Below are 20,149 nucleotides of genomic sequence, written 5' to 3'. Positions count from 1 at the left end.
TGGATGCACGCACGCACGTCTTTCGCTTCGGACCCGACCGGTCTTCATGATGTTGTCTCTGAAGAGTGTTGATTCATTCAACGAGCGAGTGTCGGTGCTTCTTCTGGAAGTCTCTCCCGTTGCTGGTGTTTCTACAGCGCGAGAGCAGTGGTGGTCTCGTTCCCTGTCCCCCTCTGATGGTCAAATTAGTTGCATCACTTGTTTGGGTTTACAGCATGCTGAAGCAGCTTTTGTGGATTGTTCATGTTCTCACCTAATCACGGAGATCAAGACTCGCCTTAGTCCGCGAAGAATGGGTGATCAGAGGATCATAGTGATGGCTTCCTCGCCCAGTAACCAATCCCAGTGTGCACCTCACTCTATCACACCGCAGCAGGCCCCCGTTGAACGCGCTGGTCCCTCTGTAATGAACTGACCAGCCGTTTCATTCGGGGGCCCCTCCAGAGGATGCCGATTGCAGCATCGGAGGGTGAGCTGGCCTCTGGAGATGATAACTCGGCTGTGTTATCTCCCTCTGGGAGTGTAACGTTGCCCAAGCCATATCCAGAAATGTCAGCTATGCTGAAACGGGCCGCCGAGGCTGTCGGGCTTGCGTGGAACCCTCCACCATGTCCCGAACAGTCTCGGTTGGATGATTGGTTTCATGACAGGGCGGGCTGCGCTGGTTTTCAGCACGCCGCCGCAGTGCCTTTCTTTTTCGAAGTGCATGGAGAGCTTACCAGTTCGTGGAAGGCACCTTTCTGTATAGCACCGAGGAACGTGTTCCAGTCGGTCCTATACAGAAGTGAGAAAGGGTCCCACTGAAACTTTTTCAGAGACTCCAGGGGCAATAGAACTGCTTCCTCCATACGAAGACCGCTTCAGCACTGGCTTCATGGCCGAGTCCCGAGGTGGCCGTGGCAGAGCGGCACGCTCCCTGTGACAATCACCCTGGCCTGCCGCCAAACCCACGTAAAACGGGCATGCAATTACAGGGGTCTGGACGGGCCTCCGACTGCATTGGCATCAACTGCCTCGAGTTCCTAGCAGTATACCTTGCTTTGAGACGCCGCAAAATGCCGCTGCTCAGCAAGCATGTACTGGTTTGTATAGACAACATTGCGACCGTTTCCCTTGCATGTCGCAACTCGCCCACCACCTCCTCCTATGGACTCGCTTCTATCCACTTAATTTTCCTGTCTGCTCAATCTTGCCACCGACGAGGCCTCACGATAGCCTGTGGCCCAGACTCCATCCCCAGGTGGTCCAACCATTGGCACCCGTGTCCAGACCTCTGAAAACTTCATGTCTGGTCCCGAAAGGACAGGATGCGGAGGTTCTAGGTATTTACCACAAACATGTTGTAGATACTATCACTTCTGAGAGAGCACCTATGAGGCATACTTACACCTTGAAGTGGAACCTATCCGTTGAATGGTGTTCTTCTCTAATGATAAAAACCCCCAAAGGTGTTCGGTCACTCCGTACTTCTTCCTGCAAGATGGGTTGGAGCGAGGGCTGTCTCCCTCCACCCTCTAAGTGTATGTGGCCTTATTACCGCACATCACAATGCAGTAGATACAAATCCGTGGGAAGCACGCCTTGATCGTCAGGTTCCTGAGGAGAGCGGGGAGACTTAATCTGCCTCGTGCCCCTCTCTATACCCTCTTGGGACTTATCTCTGGTGCTACCGCAGTGCAGAGACCTCCCTTTGAGCCCTGCAGGCAGCGGAGTTAAAAGTCCTGTCTTTAAAAACAGTTTTCTGCTTGCTTTAGCCTCCATCAAGAGGGTAGGGGACCTGCACGCATTTTCAGTCAACGAATTGTGCCTGGAATTCGTGCCAGCTAACTCTAACTCTCTCCCGAGACCCCGGCCTGGATATGTGCCTAAGGTTCTGACCTCTCCCCTTAAAAGGGACCGGGTTGTGAACCTGCAAGCGCTGCCCCGTAGGAGGTAGACCCATCCCTGGCTTTTCTCTGTTCCATCTGCTCCTGCGGTTAACGTGGACAGAACACAAAGCCTCAAGACCTCAGACCAGCTCTTGTCTGTTACGGAGACCAGCAGAAGGGAAGGCTGTTTCCAAGCAGAGGTTGGCCCACTGGATAGTGGTTGCCATCATCTTGTTGTGTTTACCCAAGGTGCACAGTGTCCACCTGGATAGTGAGCCTCTCCAAAGAGAGTGTGTAAGCTCCTTCCTGGGCGTTGACACAGGGTGCCTTGCTGACAGATGTCTATAGAGCTGTGGGGTGGGCGACAACAAACACGTTAGCTAGAAGAATAGCCCATGTATCGAGCCGATTGCTTCCTGTGGGCTCCCTTCACATGAAGCCAGTTTCACTGTGAGCCCGGTTCGAAGTGTCGGCTTGCTGCACCATTTCCCTCCTATGGACTGGATACATGCGCCATTCTTGCTCCAGTAAAGTTCATCTTTATCCAAACGCTGTTAAGTTCCTCCACACCCTTCCGCAACGGACGTGGCGGAGCATCTGATGCTAGGCCTAACACTCATACGCACTGGTGGAACCTGTGTTAACCTGGGTCCCTTATGATGTGATCCCTACGGTGATCTCATGTGTATTCTTCCACGGTACGGCTCCCTGCGGCGAGCCCGTGTCTTCCCTTGGCAGAGAACTGACCGGTGAGTCTCCCCCCTGTTATAGGCTGGAGTCAGCTCAGTGACATTCCATATGTTGTACTGCCTGGTAACGCCCAGTCCATATGTGTATCCTCCACGTTACCTCCCTTCAGGCAGGATGTGGCTTCCGCAGCTTCTTCCTTTCCAATCAAATGGCACGCTTTCCCAGTGTTGTCCAAGTCTGACTGAGTGGGTCTTGCAGAACAGCAGTGACTTCCCTGGCCTAAGCCCTGTCCTTTATCCGCCTCAATGATCAGGAAGCTTTTGTCTAGGCACTGGAAGGTGGCAGCACTAGCGGTGTTTTAATAGGGATCCCAATCAGTCGACGCATCGACTACGTCGAATGTGAGCGACTGAAAGGGAAATGTCTCGGTTACGTATGTAACCCTCGTTCCCTGAAGGAGGGAATGGAGACGTAGTCCCGTCGCCACTATTGCTGGACCACCGCTGACCCCGGGCTCCGCTCGGCTCCTCAGCGAAAAACAAGTGGTGGGTGTATCCACTTCCGTATTTATACCCACGCTGCGTGGCGGAGCGTGGATGCAAAGCTCGCACGCCAATATGTGCATTGGCTCGTTTTATAAATAGTCGAAGATGACAGGCTCCCAAAGCATGATCCCAATCAGTCGACACGTCGACTACGTCTCCGTTCCCTCCTTCAAGGAATGAAGGTTACATACGTAACTGAGACGTTATCAATAATTTCTTTTATCAAGAATTGATTATATCAAGAAAAGAAATATGAATAAATATGCTCAAAGATACAGTGCGAAATGTATCATCAGATAATGAGGAAGAGAAGTATGCAATTAATTCGCCCACTGGAAAGTCAGGACATTGTATTTTGGGATCCAACATTCCACACATTGTGTTGTAGTTGTACACTATACTGCAAATATTACCAGGACTTCCATGATTCAAAATTTACTATGCACAGTATACTGTAGAATACAGTATATACTGTAGAAATAGATTAGTATGCTATTCTGTACATAGCCAATTATCTTCTGCATAAGTTAACTGTTGCAGTGATCTCACTTCCTGTATAAGCTTTTTTTTTTTTTTTTTTTTTTAGATCTGCAAGCTCAGCAATGCTTTTTAGTATCTCATAAACATCACTAATCCATTACTGACAAGAGGAGTGGATTCCAACTTTCCGTCAGCACATGAGAGTGGAGATAAGAGCCTGGATTAGCCAAGGACTAATAAGATGACACACATCGATCACCAGATCTACCTGACACGGAGACAGGAAGAGAACATTTAATAAGGACATGCAGTGCCAGAGTGGAGAGTGAACAACTTAGTATACTGGCCATCTTCAGAATGTCTTGGTAAGAGTGGTGTAAACCGACAGACAACTGTCAAACACAGTGCTGAATTTTGACCTGTAACCATCAGTTCTCTAGTATAAATTAGTATTTTGATGTTTGGGAAATGAGAAGAAGAAAAAACAGAGCAGGACTGGGATCACCGTAAATCTCCAAGCTCTGGGTCAACCGCACTTTAGATGTTTGTGGGTAACCGCCTTGCCCACAAATCTGTCAGGAAGTACAGCAGCACTGTAACACGTCAACACCTCATTTATAACTCGCTCTTTAATAATTCTTTAAAGGAGAACTCCAGCGCAAAATGAACCTTTGGTCTAATTACACATTGTTACCCAAGTCAACCGTTATCTGAGATTTGTTTTCATGATTATCGAATGTAAATAGTTTTATCTCTAAAAACAGTTCAGCCTATAACGCTAGTATAACGCTAGTATATGGGGCATAGAGTAATGACAAATACAAATCGCTTGTTAATACCACTAACAAGGCTCAAAATAGCCCCACACTAACACGGCAGCATAATGAGGGTCCCTACCTTCAAACCGAAGCATTGAGAACTTTGACAGTGTCCAGACAGTTTAATAAGAAGATATTTTATACATACAGTCAACTTCACGTATACAAGCAGAAGCCATCTTTGAAAAACAGACTCGATCAGTCGATCAACGAAACGCTGATCCAAATGCGCTGAACTGTGTAGAATCTCATATGGTCCAGCGCATTTGGATCGGCGTTTCGTTGATTGACTGATCGAGTCTGTTTTTCAAAGATGGCTTCTGCTTGTATACGTGAAGTTGACTGTATGTATAAAATATCTTCTTATTAAACTGTCTGGACACTGTCAAATTTCTCAATGCTTCGGTTTGAAGGTAGGGACCCTCATTATGCTACCGTGTTAGTGTGGGGCTATTTTGAGCCTTGTTAGTGGTATTAACAAGCGATTTTTATTTGTCATTACTCTATGCCCCATATACTAGCGTTATACTAGCGTTATAGGCTAAACTGTTTTTAGAGATAAAACTATTTACATTCGATAATCATGAAAACAAATCTCAGATAACGGTTGACTAGGTAACAATGTGTAATTAGACCAAAGGTTCATTTTGCGCTGGAGTTCTCCTTTAATATATATCAAAACCATCAGCAGTGACTGAGCCTCATACTCCTGCATACTGCAAACCACATCATCAATACTGGTGGCAGCAAAAGATGGGATTGGATTTCCAGACTTCCAATAAATCTCTTCCTTCATATTCTCCATCCTGAGAAATATGAAATAGTGTACTTGAAACGACATGTCAAGCAGTGACGGCAGCACTATTTAGGTGAACTGCCATTCAAATTGTGAAAAAAGCAACTAAAATATGCACTTTCCACTTTAATCTATGGAAGCTGATGACTTGGAAAAAGATCGGATTGGAATTCCAATTAAAATGTGGACAACTGAAAAATTGCAAACAAGGACAAATATTATACATAAAAATATGATAATATTAGAATTGAAACAGTGGAATGCATATGGTGTGAGTGTTGGTCAGTGTTTCAGTATGCTTTTGCTTTAAACTTTAGATTGAACAGGTTTGTCAGTTTTAACAGATTTGTGAAGGGGAGCTGAGGTTACAGGAGGTTGAATAAGGACAACTAGAGTGGCTTCAGGTTACATTATTTGACCATTGTGCAATTAAAGTAAAGGCCAGAAAGGAAGGGGTAGAGGCAGAGAAAAAAATGCAGCAATAGAGGAAAGGTAGAGATACCTAAATAAAGATAGGCCACTGGGGGAACCTTTTACCCTCCAGACAGGGTTATTTATTTCACACAGAAATCCCAAACAGCTTTGAGTAAATTAATTAAAGGGTTAGTTCACCCAAAAATGAAAATAATGTCATTAATGACTCACCCTCATGTCGTTCTAAGCCCGTAAGACCTCCGTTCATCTTCGGAACACAGTTTAAGATATTTTAGATTTAGTCCGAGAGATTTATGTCCCTCCATTGAAGCTGTATATACAGTATACTGTCCATAAAGGTAATATAAACATCATCAAAGTAGTCCATGTGACATCAGTGGGTTAGTTAGAAGTTTTTGAAGCATCGAAAATACTTTTTGGTCCAAAAATAACACAAAATAAGACTTTATTCAGCATTGTATTCTCTCCCGGGTCTGTTGTCAATCCTTCACAGTTACGCTGATGGCGTAAGACGCTGATGACGTGTTATCTGGTGCGCCCGAGCTTCATTTATAGACTGAGGGAAACGCACGCTGTAAAAGTGTCTCATCCGCGACATGCACATTTACGCACCATTAAAAAAATGATATCCACGCAAACAATGTAGAATAGCTTGAATATAGCGTGCGTCTTCCTCAGACTGTAAACGAAGCTCGGGCGCACCAGATAACACGTGATCAGCGTCTTACGTCAGCAGCGTCACTGCGGAGTCCTGAACGCAGATTGACAACAGACCCGGGAGAGAATACAATGCTGAATAAAGTCTTATTTTGTGTTATTTTTGGACCAAAAAGTATTTTCGATGCTTCAAAAACTTCTAACTAACCCACTGATGTCACATGGACTACTTTGATGATGTTTATATTACCTTTATGGACATGGACAGTATACTGTATAATACAGCTTCAATGGAGGGACAGAAATCTCTCGGACTAAATCTAAAATATCTTAAACTGTGTTCCGAAGATGAACGGAGGTCTTACGGGCTTAGAACGACATGAGGGTGAGTCATTAATGACATTATTTTCATTTTTGGGTGAACTAACCCTTTAAGCTTCTATATTTGGCAGGTTTCAATGGGGGCACATTCCTCTTCCCTCTTCTTTTCTTTCCTCAATTTCTCTCCCTCTCACTTTCTCATTTGCCAGATTTTCTGTTTCTCTTTCACTCTCCATCAAATAAATAAATAAATTAATTAATAAAAAAATGACCATCTTACAGTAAGTAGAATTAACAGTCTTTTTTTTCTGCTTAAAGGTACACAAGTAATTTGCTGATAAGAACAATAAATAAAATTAAGAAACGTCAACAATTTAAGAAATGTATGGGTAAATTTAAGACTACAAATACGAGGTTACACTTTTACACCAAAGGGAAATGAACAGAAGTTTATCAAAACTAAATTATTTTTCTGGGTCATTTCAAGTTAAGCATTCTGGCAGTTGCCATAGACAATACATTTCAACTATGGAGCAATGCCTGTCAGAGAGTATAGAAGCAGGAATATGAAGGTCATTTTTATTAGAACACTTATAATAACGTAGATACAGTATATTGCCAGGTATATGCAAGGATACCATGAATATGATATAATATATCACATTTACCAGCTCTACATGATCATAACAAGAATTGAAAGACTGGATGTAACTTTGCACAGAAATATTACAAGCAATAGTATCACACTTTTTATCAAGCAATATTACAGCTAATATTATCACACTATTTAAAGGTCCCCTATTATGGATTTTTTAATTTTCGTGACGAAACATTAGCATATTGCTGTATTCCACTTATTTAGCTCGCAGACGGAAAACTTGATAATCAAAACACTGCAGTAGATTGCTGTGGATACTGGATATCATCATGTCTAGAATACGCTCTGCTCTACAATGTGAAGGTAAAGTATTTTTTTCACTGCCCAAGGACGTGCATGTGAAGAATTAGTGGTTAAAATTCATCTTTACCATGATACTACAGCAGTATAATCGTAAACTTTTGCTGCGTTACCTTTATTTTACTGACGACTGCTTCTCAAATCTCAATGCAGTTTTCGCAAACCGCTTGCTCTTGAAAGATGGTGTTTAAAATACTTTGTTTTGAGTTTTATATTGTGTAGGTCTCCTGCTAACTGGCTAACTCACATTACTACTGTCTAACTGAAATACTTCTGCTAATCAGCTGTGGGCCACTATTAGCTATAACTGTGTGTGTTGATGCAGATTGTCTGTTGTTCTCACTACTTTGAGGAAAGATTAAGCATGGAGCAAGATTTATTTTACCATATTTTTATGTTACATCAGTCATTCACACTAGAACTCGGCTAATGTATACTTTGCATACATGCACTGTTATTGATACAGTTTCCACGTGTTCACCACAATATATTAAAAAAATACTCTGTAAATAAATTAGTACCTCAAATTAAGTAGCGTATCAATAAGAAACGTCTTGCTAGAGTCGTCCTTGCGATGGAGGGTCGGGTTGAATGAATAGTTCTTCCAATGTTTCATCATCGGACTCGCGCTCGGATTGATATAATAATAATAATAATAATGCATTTTATTTATAGGTGCCTTTCTCAACACTCAAGGTCACCTTACAAAATCAACAATAAAACACTCAATGCATTGAACATTGAATCAGTGAGAACAAACATTAAAAATAAAAACAGGAGAAAGGGTGGGGTCCTTTAAAAAATTTTAGAAATTAAAAACTAAAGAGAATATGCCTGTCTAAAAAGATGAGTTTTTAAGTGAGTTTTGAAAATGGTTATGGACGTGGAGTGTTGAATGTTGAATGTAGTGGGGCAGAGAGTTACAGAGATGTGGGGCTGAATGACTGAAAGCCCTGAACCCCATAGTAACCAGACGAGCATGAGGGAGGATGAGCTGAATGGAGGAAGTGGACCTGAGCGAACGAGTGGGTATCTTGATATGGAGAAGCTCAATGAGATACTCAGGGGCAAGATTATTGATAGCTTTAAATGTAAGGAGGAGAATCTTATAAATTATGCGATATTTGAAAGGAAGCCAATGAAGTTGCTGCAGGACAGGTGTTATGTGACTGATGGAGGGGGTTCTGGTAATAATACGGGCAGCAGAGTTTTGAATTAGTTGTAGTTTATGGATGGATTTGTCAGGTAGACCATAAAGAAGAGAGTTGCAATAATCTAGGCAGGAGGTGACCAGGGTGTGAACCAGAATTTCAGCACTGTTGAGGGAGAGAGATGGACGTAAACGAGAAATGTTACGCAAGTGGAAATATGCTGACCGAGTGATGTTATTAATATGGGACTGAAATGACAGAGTGCTATCTAGGATGACACCCAGACTCTTAACCTGAGGGGAAGGGAACACAGGTGAATTGTCGATGAAGATGGAGAAATCATTTATTTTAGAGAGGATGGATTTGGTGCCAATAAGGAGGAGTTCAGTTTTGTCACTGTTGAGCTTGAGAAAGTTTAAAGAGAACCAGGATCTGATTTCCTGAAGACAATTAGATAGGGAAATGGGAGGGAGAGATGTAGTGGATTTGGTGGATAGGTAGAGCTGGGTGTCATCTGCATAGCAATGGAACTGGATGTTATGTTTACGAAAAATATGGCCAAGAGGGAGAAGGTAAATAATAAATAAGAGGGACAGAGCCTTGGGGAACACCAGAGGAAAGGGGGGGCAGAGTGGGATCTGAATGTTTTAAGTTGTACAAACTGAGTACGACCAGAGAGATATTATTTAAACCAGTGCAGTGGTGTATCAGATAATCCAAGGGAAGCTAATCAGTCAATGAGGATGGTGTGTGAAATGGTGTCAAAAGCCGCACTCAGGTCCAGGAGGATGAGAATTGTTACTAATCCAGAGTCCGCAGCCGTAAGAAGGTCATTGGTTATTTTAACAAGAGCTGTTTCGGTGCTATGAAAGGGACATAAACCTGATTGGAACTGTTCATAGAGACTATTGTGGGTGAGGTGGTCATAAATCTGAGAAGCAACTGTTTTTTCAAGAATTTTTTAAAGGAAGGGGAGGTTGGAAATTGGGCGGAAGTTGTTAAAGTCGCTGGGGTCAGCTCCAGGTTTCTTAAGAATGGGGGTTATTGCAGCTGATTTAAGGGATGATGGAACAATACCAGTAATAAGCGAGGAATGGATAATTGCAGTTATAAGAGGGGTCAGGGAGTGAATGCACGTTTTAACCAATATAGTTGGGAGAGGATCAAGTTGGCAGGTTGATGGTTTAGATTTGCGAACAAGGTTGGTTATTTCAGCAGCAGAGGGGAGGGTGAAGGCAGAGAAAAGATGACAAGAAGATATTTGAAAATCAGAGGATAGTTCGAAGGTTGAGATCTGAGGGAGTAACTGTTGATGTATACGATAAATTTTCGTAGTAAAAAATGTCATAATGGAATTACAGGAGTCAGTGGAGTAAAAATGAAGTGGTAGAGAATCAGGTGAACGTGTTTTATGCACCAGTGAAAAAAATCAGAGTGTTTTATGCACCAGTGAAAAAAGTGCTTGAGAATTACCAGAGCCCAAACTTTTTAGAGCTGTATAGTAGTTGGACTTGTAACTTTGGTAAAATATGGTAAAATCGACGTCATTGGGCCTCATTCACCCATATCTTCTTAATAATTTTCTCAACTTTGTACTTAATAAACTTCCTAAGAAAAGTCTACGTCGGATTCATGACATGTTCTTAAACAACATAATTGTTTGCACCAGTGTTCTTAGGATCAGAAATACATTACAGTAAAATACTATCAGTGTAAACGACTGTAGAATTAAATAAAATGCAGTAACCAATTATTTGGAGCGAACTGTCATCACTCAGATGTGCGTAAGAGTGCTCTTGAGTGTGTGTAGATTTTGTTCTTAGCTAAGAACAAATCCAAGATGAGAAAACATGAGTGAATGTCAGAATCTTCGTAAAAAGTGCATAAGTGGGGTTTAAGAACATATTTCTTCGTAAGAACGGTTGGTGAATGAGGCCCATTGTTCATAACTGTGTTTAGTTTATGGTGTAGGAAGCCTCAGGACACGCAGAGCTGATGTTGTTAGGGCAATGGGAGTTTTTATTTTCGATGCGTACTGTACGCGGTAAACCAATCACAACAGACTGAGCTGTCTGGCCAATCAAAGCAGAGTAGCTCTCGGAAAGGAGGGATTTAGAGATTGATTCACCTGACGAGTCGTTTGTTTTACCTTTGATGCATGTAAACCTGTTGTAGGAGACTCCAAAACAACATTAGAAAACTTTAAAATAGCATAATAGGGGCACTTTAAGTCATATGGGCATAGTTGAAAATGTGTTTAATGTGTTTAATGTGTCTTGGCCCATAGAATTTTATTGTGTGTCACTTTAAATGCCTTTTTAGTTTGTTTTAACTAAGCAAGGGACAAATCGAAATGCAAGTGATGTTTCTGATACCCCTTTTCCACCAACAAGAACCGGGTGCTGGTTCAGAGCCAGAGCCAGAGCTGGTTCAGAGTTGGTTCGACTGACGAGCTTACTAAGAACCGGTTTGCCTTTCCACCGGCTAGAGAGCCACAACAGAGCCAGATCTTACGTCACTGTATACGTCTCATGTTGCCCAGCAACCGCTAGTGCGGTAGCGCCAAACACAAACACGCTAGGCTTGTTCGAGATGCATCGGCTTCTTGCAGATGACATCAAAGCACTGCGGTAGCGATCTAAAAGCACAAGGAGTCCTATGCTCTCCAAACACTACCACAGCTCCGATCGGTCCTCGCGCTCCGATGCATCTCGAACAAGCCATCAACAATAACGGACATTGCAATACTATGGATGCTCATGGGATTGCAAAAATACATCGGAATCCAACACGTCCGTGCAGCGCGCCGTAACTTACATAGACGGATATTATAATCGAGCTGCTATTAGCTCGACTAGCTGCTATTTAAAAATGGCGGTCACAAGTTTCTATTCGTCTTGTTGGTCACGGTAACCCCGCCCCCAGCCCCTGACGCAAGCGGTTCTTACTTGGCTCCGTTCTAGACCCTGCAATGATTTGGTGCTACTTAAGAACCACTTTTACTGGTTCGGAGCTGGTGCTTTGGCGGTGGAAAAACAAAGAACTGATTTGAAACTAGGCTCTGGCTCCGAACCAGCACCAGCTCTGCCTTGGTGGAAAAGGGGTATGACAGAGCTTAAATAGGTATTAAATCTGGAACATTCTGTAATGGTAATATGTGTTTGCATAGGGTCATTTTAATGCATTAGGTGAAGTTTAGCTGTGCTGGGCACTTGTGCCATACCTCTGCTCTGTACGGTAGGAAGAGGGCGCTGGCAAGGTTTCCTGTAATACCACTGAGAACGTAGATGATGGAAATGCGTAACCAGCCTGCTAGTTTCTCCAGGTCTCTAAGTATAGTCATTTGGAAGATCACTGACACCAGGCAATGCAGTAAACTAAAGAACAATCACATGAGCATGGGTCAAAGAAACAGTCAATACCATTTTTGTGTTATGAGTCAAATCTAGTAATAGTCTCAGTCTGCCTCTACTTCCATGTATAGATATGAGAAAGAGTGAAAGAGAAATAATGAGTATAAAGACCTAAACCTTACCCAGCATGAAGAAAAAGGGAGAGCCACAGTCTATAGAACTGATCTGGGACACTGGGGTTCAGGAATGGCAGCAACCCACACACATCATCCAGGCAGTGGACCTGATGATGTATGAAAAATATAGTGGGCCGGATGATATAATATGTATAACAACAAAAAATGGCCTCTCTCCAAAGTATTAACATTTAATTCTGTCCAGAGACATCTATTTTAAGAAAACAGTTAAACAGTTTTTAAAGTTAAACCTGTCCTGTTTTGATGGCTGGGCTAAAAATTATGTTTTCAATGTAAATGGATACCTGTGAACAGAGTGTGGCCTCCTCATGGAAATATCCACGCATGAATTGGCAGTACTCCCAAGTGGTAATTTCACATCTTTATAAATGGATAAAAATGGAGCAGATTTGAATAAAAACTATACAATTTGACAGTCAAATAAAGAGGCACTGGATGCAACTTCACCCAAAAATTAAATGTTATTTTCCATTTGTCATTCCAGACCAATTTTTCCCCCAGCTTAAAATCTTTCCATCTAAGCTCTAAAATTGCAATTGCATTTACATGCATTGAAATATGATTGGAGAGCAGTAATGGATGACAAGATTTAGAGTAAACATAAATTTTAGTTTGTTTCTGACACAAATACTATTATTGTGCTTTTTGTCATTTCTGGAGCTCATCAGCACTCTTTCGCTTTCACTTTCATTCACTTTCAATTGTGGAAAAGCATGAACTTGATTTTGAACATTTATTTTTGTGTTCCAGGGAAGAAAGAATAGTTATGGTTTTAGAATAATATCAGTGTTAGTAAATGAGAATTAAATTTTTGGATTAACTATTTATTTAAAAGGCAATTACTGTGTATGAAGCTAGACTCGGTTAAGTGGCTTTCGACTGTAAGCATATGGCAAAATTGTCAACATGTTTAATGCAAACTGTCATCATCTAAACCTTGATTTTTATTATTTAAAATGTTCATTCATTACCTTCCTTTAGTTCCAATGCAGCATGGCCTGCCCTTCAGTGTGCAGTCCATGTGTTTGTATCCTGTGTGGTTCCATGTTTTAGGATATGTACAAATCTGCAGTAGAGGAATAGGAGAGTGAAAAACAAATCAAGGCATTAAAATTGTGTGTGTACACAGGTCCATATATATTTTTGGACACAGGCACAATTTTCATAATTTTGGCTCTGTATGCCAGTCAATTTAATACAATTAAAATGATGTATTTATATGAATACTATCAATATGAAATTGAAGTGCAGACTTACAGCTTTAATTCAAGGGCTTGAACAAAAATATAATGTGAAAAGTAACAACCATTTTTATACACAATCCCCATATTTTCAGGGGCTCAAATGTAATTGGGCTAATGAATATAAATAAAATGTTCATTTTTAATATTTTATCGAGAACCCTTTATATGCAATAGAGACTTTAAGCAACAGCTGCTGATGAAACGGCACCGACGTTCTGACGTTCTATGGCGCATGTGTGACTTTAACTGCTACTTCGTGACGTTCTACTGTAACATCTACTACGAAAGAACAGCTGATTTGCCATAGTCGTTAATACGAGACAGATTAGATAAGTAAATGTTATATTTAAGGGTCAAGTTGCATTTTTATTGATTGTAAATAATTTAATGCCAAAAGCAACCCTTTTCTTGCTTTTAGAAAATATTTTTTTTTTGTATTTAGTTAAATTAGTTGATACGTCATCCTCTTTATTATTGCATTAGTGATTTTTGTATTCTTTGGCTACAGCAGTTAACAGTGTATTTTACTGCCGTTCCATCAGCAGCTGTTACTTAAAGTACCTAATGACTGTCTAAAGTGTGGAACCCATGGACATCACCAATACAACATCAATACTAATGCTTCCTTTGTGATGCTTTGCCAGGCCTTTACTGCAGCTGTCTTCAGTTTTGTTTATTCGTTTTCCTTTAGTTTTGTCTTCAGCAAGTGAGATGCATGCTCGATCTGGATGAGATCAGGTGACTCCATTGGAAAATCTTCCACTTCTTTTCCTTCAAAAACTCCTGGGTTGCTTTTACAGAGTGTTTTGAGTCATTGTCCATCTTTACTGTGAAGCACCATCCAATCAACTTTGCTGCCTTTGGCATACGCCTTCTCCATATTTTTTTCTTCCTGTCATTCTGGTACAGGTTGATCTTAGCGTTTCCTCCGTCCAAAGAATGCTTTTCCAGAACTGGTCTGGCTTTTTTTTAATGTTTTTTTTTTTTGGTCAAATAGAAAGGCTAATCTGGACTTTCTATTCTTGAGGCTTATAAATGGTTTGCACCTTGTTGAACCCTCTGTATTTGCTATCGTGAAGTCTTCTCTTGACTGTAGACTTTGACAATAACAAGCCTAGCTCCCGAATAGTGTTATTCACTTGGCTTCACTTTTGTGAAGGGTTTTTTCTTTACCATGGAGAGGATCCTAATCATCTACCACTGTTGTCTTTTCATGTTGCTGAGCTCACCAGTGAATTTTTTATTATTATTTTTTTTCTCAGAATGTACCAAACTGTTGATTTGGCCACTTCTTATGTTCCTGGTATTTCTCTGATTGATTTGTTTTATTTTTGAAGCCTAACGATGGCCTGTTTCACTTACATGAAGAGCTCCATTGACCGCATGATATGGGTTCACAGCAACAGCCTCCAAATGCAAATACCGCACTTAGAATCAACTCCAGACCTTTTACCTGCTTTATTGATGAATAAATGAGTAGTCCACACCTGTCCATGAAACAGCTTTTGATTCAATTGTCCAATTACTTTTGGTGGGGCTACTCAAGAGCTGTATTCCTAAAACCTTCCTCCAACATATACAGTATACACATACACACACAAACATTATTTATTTGATTTTGGACGTCATTGGCTCAATTGTTCAACAAAAATCTTGAGACAAATCTTCTATTACGGTAAAAACATTGGTGAACATTTCTCACCGGCCACTCTGCAATGTTATCTGGCCAAACATGGGGTCCTGATGAGGCTGGCTCCTCACAAGTTCTGCTCCCAGCATGGATTGCAAAGACAAAACAATAAAATAAAAGTTCAACATTTTCTCACAGAATGAGAGATATTTCATTGAAATTTACCTTGGGTCCTGGTGACAGACTGCACCTGAAGATCTCTCCATGTCTACATTCTCTTTGTTCCATTTTATAAACGTTGCTAAGGTCTCCTGGAACCAGAAAAAAGAAAAGATAAAATGTGTATGACTACTAAAGATGTGTGTGTGTGTGTGTGTGTGTGTGTGTGTGTGTGTGTGTGTGTGTGTGTGTGTGTGTGTGTGTGTGTGTGTGTGTGTGTGTGTGTGTGTGTGTGTGTGTGTGTGTGTGTGTAGTTGTACCGAGCAGTCGTTATTCTGAGTCTGCACACATCCAGATCCATCGTTCTGTACACAGCAGCCGGACTCTCTCTCTAGATCTTTGGCCTGCTGTGCTAGTTTCACTATTTGACTGTCTCGTCTGATGCATGGGGAGAACTTTGCTCCCAAGTGGATTAGATCCTCCTATGGAACAAAGAATACAGCAGCAGTGAAGAGACCCACAAAGGGTGACCCATAAAGAGTGACATTTCTTTAATGACTAACATTGCACAGCAGTAGAAGAGCTAAATATTTTAGATGGTCCTCACTGCAGAACACAATATCCAGGGGGCGGAGTTGGATCCAGTCACACACCAGGAAGCGAGCGCGCCCTCAGATCACTTGGACGTGGTTGTGTACAAGAGGTAAAAACGATATAAATACTGTTCGTTTTCTCACACAAACCGCTCGTTTTGTGTCTTAGGCCATCAATGTGTACTTACGATGGGGAATTGTTTAATTTGGACTTCTCTGTGCATGCTATTAGAGGTGGTGACCATAGACCTGCATCATATGACTGACAGACAAGAACGGTTTGACCTAAAAATATCAAAATTTAAACTATTTAAATAAAAAAATATTTTTTAAAAATGTAAACAAAGACACCTACATCTTGGATGCCCTTGAGGTAAGCTAAAACATACCAAAATTGAATTTCAAAGTGAACTATCCCTTTAACTTGAAAAGCTGTAGAAAAAAATAAAAATAAAAATAAAAAGTAAATATTGCTTTAAGGAACTTTATGATATGTTGCCATACGGCAACAAACATTTTTGGAAAAAAATTGCCATTTAAATGTGATTTTTTTTTTCTTTTTTGAAGAGGAGTGAACCAACATTCCACAGGCTACAATCAACACCCTGAATGTAGCGACGCACATTTGTGAATTTGTCAAATAGATGGGTAGTTGTGCACACATTAATAATTAGCACCAGGCCTATTAATTTGTAGTTGTTTGTGTGTGGTTTGTGAAATGCTTAAAAACAGCGAAAGGAAAGTCTCAAAATCCAAATGAATCAAATGAGATCGACTCAGAAAAGACGTTAATGAATGCACGCATATCATCTGATACACACATGCACATCTTCTTTGTGCATGCGCAAATTATGATACACTAATACAAAAGAAAACATTTGTATTCACAAAAATGTCTCTATTTGTACAAATTGCTACACATTCATTCAATTTTGAATTTTGCACACGCAAGTTGAAAGGCATGGATAAAACATATCTGCAACATGTATCAAGTTCATTGATAATTGTGCTTGCACGTGTTAATCATTTTGATACTACGTATATTCATGCCATATTCTAAGCTTTAAGATGATACATATTTTGTGTTATTCCACGTTTGAAAACGAGCACGGACGGCTCCGGTAAAATTGGAAATCCACGAGGATTATCTTTAGTTCTGACTGATGTATTATGTTGAGTTTGGACTCATTTTAATCGGAAGCATCTGCTGTAAATAATGTTGTGTCATTTTCCACAACCGGAGCATGCTTGTTGTATTCTACTCATTGATACCTTTCAAATGACATGTGCCACAGGCATATCTGAGCTGTATGATTTATTTGACATTTTGCAGTATGTAGAACAAAAAAGTATCTTATAAATTATGAAAAAAAAAAAAAACTTGTTTATCAGCAAATAACTCGCCACTACTTAGGAGTTAAACAAATTGGCTACATTCAGGGTAAAATTCCAAACTCTAAGCTTTCAAATGACACCTATTTTAAGTTGATCGAAGTAGTAGTTTTGAAAAATATGATCATTATTTTTTTCATAGCTAGGTGGTGCCAGCTGGCGGCGGTACACTCCGTTTTTGAGGGATTACTCAGCAATCGTTAGGAGTTTACCAAAGTGATCAGGTGCATTTAAAAGCTGAGATTCTAAGCTTTAAAATTATACCTATTTAGTGTTGTTCCATTCAGTGGTTGCTTAGTAATTTTATTATGATTATGACAGAACATTTTATTAATACGAGTAATTTAACTAAGCAAATTAGATGACAGGCCAAAAACAGGGTACATTGCAAGAGTTGTTTTCACATTTTATGGAGAAAAACGTGATAGCAGTATATTCAGACCAGACCCATCCCCTCCACTCCTGCTTTGAGGCCCTGCCTTCTCTTTGAAGTGCAGGTTGCATATACCATTGGCTAAAAAGAACATTCATAAAAGACAATTTGTTCCACTGTTTTAAATCAAATCGTTAATTCAGGTAGTTACTAAATGCACATGTGTATGAATAGGTATGTGTGCGTGCTTTTATGCAGATATGCAATTTAACAGATCTGGAATCTTTTTGCAAAGAACAGAGGGAAAAAATTCCCAAGTAAAGATGTGCCAAGCTGTTAGACATCTATCCAAACAGACTGAGTGCTGCAATTAAATCAAAAGAGTGCTTCAGCTAAGTATTCGTTCAGGGATGTGATACGTTTTTTTCTCTCTCTGAAATGTCACTTTGGTATTCAGTGGCAATGCCTAGAGTGTAATTTTAAAAAAAAATTAATTTAAGGTACATTAAAAGTTCTGATATTATTTATCTTGGTTTAATTTTTTACATCACAAAAAACAGCTGCCTAAACAGGGGGGTGTAGACTTTTTATATCCAGTGTAAATATAGCTGTTTAAAACAACACTCCACTTTTTTTGGAAATGGGCTCAATTTCCAACTTCCCTACAGTTAAACAGTTGAGTTTTACAGTTTTCGAATCCATTCAGCCGATCTCCGGGTCTGGCTGTAGCACTTTTAGCATAAATCATTGAATCTGATTAGACCGTTAGCATCTCTCTCAAAAAAATGACCAAAGAGATTAGATATTTTTTCTATTTAAAACTTGACTCTTCTGTAGTTACATCGTGTACTAAGGCTGACAGAAAATTAAAAGTTGCAATTTTCTAGGCCAATATGACTAGGAACTATACTCTCATTCCTGCGTAATAATCAAGGAACTGTGCTGCCGACCGTACAATGGGTGTAGCAGGCGCAATGATATTACGCAGCGCCTGAAAATAGTCCCCAGCTAGGAAACTGCGCCTGCTGGTACGGCAGCACAGTTCCTTGATTATTACGCAGGAATGAGGGTATAGTCCCTAGTCATATTGGCCTAGAAAATCCCAACTTTTCATTTTCTGTCAGTCTTAGTACACGATGTAACTACAGAAGAGTCAAGTTTTAAATAGGAAAAATATCGAAACTCTTTGGTCATTTTTTTTTATAGAGATGCTAACGGTCTAATCAGATTCAATGATCTATGCTAAGCTATGCTAGTATATATTAGCAGCATTTGTTGTTTGTTTTTGGGATCTGATAAAGAATTTGGATCCATTAACAATGCCTATCCGGTTGTTAAGTCTGACATCATGAATCACTCTATGTGTCACTTACAGAGCAAGGACCAATCCAGAAGTTCTCCTGCTGCACATGCTTTACACTCTCATAAATTCCTTTGTTTCTCAGTACCTAAAAAAAGAGGGGGGAAAAAGAATGGAATGGATAATGGGCAACCAAATGTATAATAAACAGTTTTTTAATTGCTCACACTTGTAATTGCTCACACTGTAGCTCACACTACAGTTTTGTAATTGCTCACACACAGCAGGCCCCCACAGAAAGAGCTGCATAATGTCTGACATAACAGATGTAAAATGGACTGTTACATGATTACATAATATCTTCCTATAGCTTAAAGGTCTTCCTAACACACACTTTTTGTTATCTTACCAGCTGAGTAGTGGTATGCTGGGCAAAGCCCACAGGAGCAAATCCATATGTAATGCAGGCCAGCAGTGTTATGACAGTATGCACAAAGGTGATCCAGTAGGTAAAATATGGCCTGACAAAGAAACAATTTATGATCACATCTTTCTCTGAATAGTTTAAACGCAACATCTAAGGCTGAGAAGCTCCTGGTGATTTTGAGGAGCCTAATTGGGGTTTCTTACTCACCGATGACTGTGACAATCTTCTAGTTGTTTCTGTACTTGGCTGCTGAGGCTGCCTCTATAGTTTCGGTTCAGCCACTTCCCCACCACACCCATCCCATACTGACGCTTCTGCTTATCAAACGCAAAGTGCTTCACTTTGGAGGCAATTCGACCGCCACGATGAGAGGAAGCTTTCCCAGAGGATGTCACAGTTTTGGGGATATTCTTTTTTCCTCTGGAGAAAAAGAGAAAAGGAACGGTAGGATTAAATCAGGTGAGTACTAAAGTGAAAAGCTACTGAATAGGCTTTGTAAGGCAACGTTGTTTGTACTGTTATAATTTAAATTCTTTAAAACTTCTGCTTTTAACTTACGAGCTGGGGAATAATATTCCCTCGCCCAAAGAAACATTTGGCACAGGACAAGAAGCTGATAAAGGGGGTGACTCAAAAACATCATCTGCCATAGAATAAAGCTCCTCATGAACATCAACCTGTGAAAGAGAGGAACAGAGACATTCCTTAAAACGTGTACACATTATCTATCTGTCTCTCTCATATATAAGTGCAATATATATA

At 40.5% G+C, this 20,149-nt stretch overlaps 1 protein-coding gene across 3 annotated transcripts in view; it reads right to left on the bottom strand.

Annotated features, from left to right (window-relative positions):
• The window catches only part of LOC307007291 (inactive rhomboid protein 2-like), a 70,909-nt gene that overhangs the window by 16,532 nt on the left and 34,228 nt on the right, over positions 1 to 20,149 (bottom strand). For 2 of the 3 annotated variants that reach the window (XM_079629105.1, XM_079629104.1), the window contains 11 exons: positions 19,946 to 20,064; positions 19,595 to 19,807; positions 19,370 to 19,481; positions 19,034 to 19,108; positions 15,623 to 15,784; positions 15,369 to 15,454; positions 15,216 to 15,279; positions 13,241 to 13,335; positions 12,554 to 12,629; positions 12,255 to 12,355; positions 11,943 to 12,096 (listed from right to left, as the gene is read on the bottom strand). In XM_079629105.1, the coding sequence (XP_079485231.1) occupies positions 11,943 to 12,096; positions 12,255 to 12,355; positions 12,554 to 12,629; positions 13,241 to 13,335; positions 15,216 to 15,279; positions 15,369 to 15,454; positions 15,623 to 15,784; positions 19,034 to 19,108; positions 19,370 to 19,481; positions 19,595 to 19,807; positions 19,946 to 20,064 (1,257 nt within the window). The remainder of the gene's footprint in view (positions 1 to 11,942; positions 12,097 to 12,254; positions 12,356 to 12,553; positions 12,630 to 13,240; positions 13,336 to 15,215; positions 15,280 to 15,368; positions 15,455 to 15,622; positions 15,785 to 19,033; positions 19,109 to 19,369; positions 19,482 to 19,594; positions 19,808 to 19,945; positions 20,065 to 20,149) is intronic. The other variant, XM_079629106.1, reaches the window with a different exon arrangement.

This window comes from Phoxinus phoxinus, assembly GCF_949152265.1.
Source record: "Phoxinus phoxinus genome assembly, chromosome: 11".
NCBI lineage: Eukaryota > Metazoa > Chordata > Actinopteri > Cypriniformes > Leuciscidae > Phoxinus > Phoxinus phoxinus.
The sequence above is the reverse complement of the archived record's forward strand: the minus strand, read 5'-3'. Positions and strand labels throughout refer to the sequence as shown.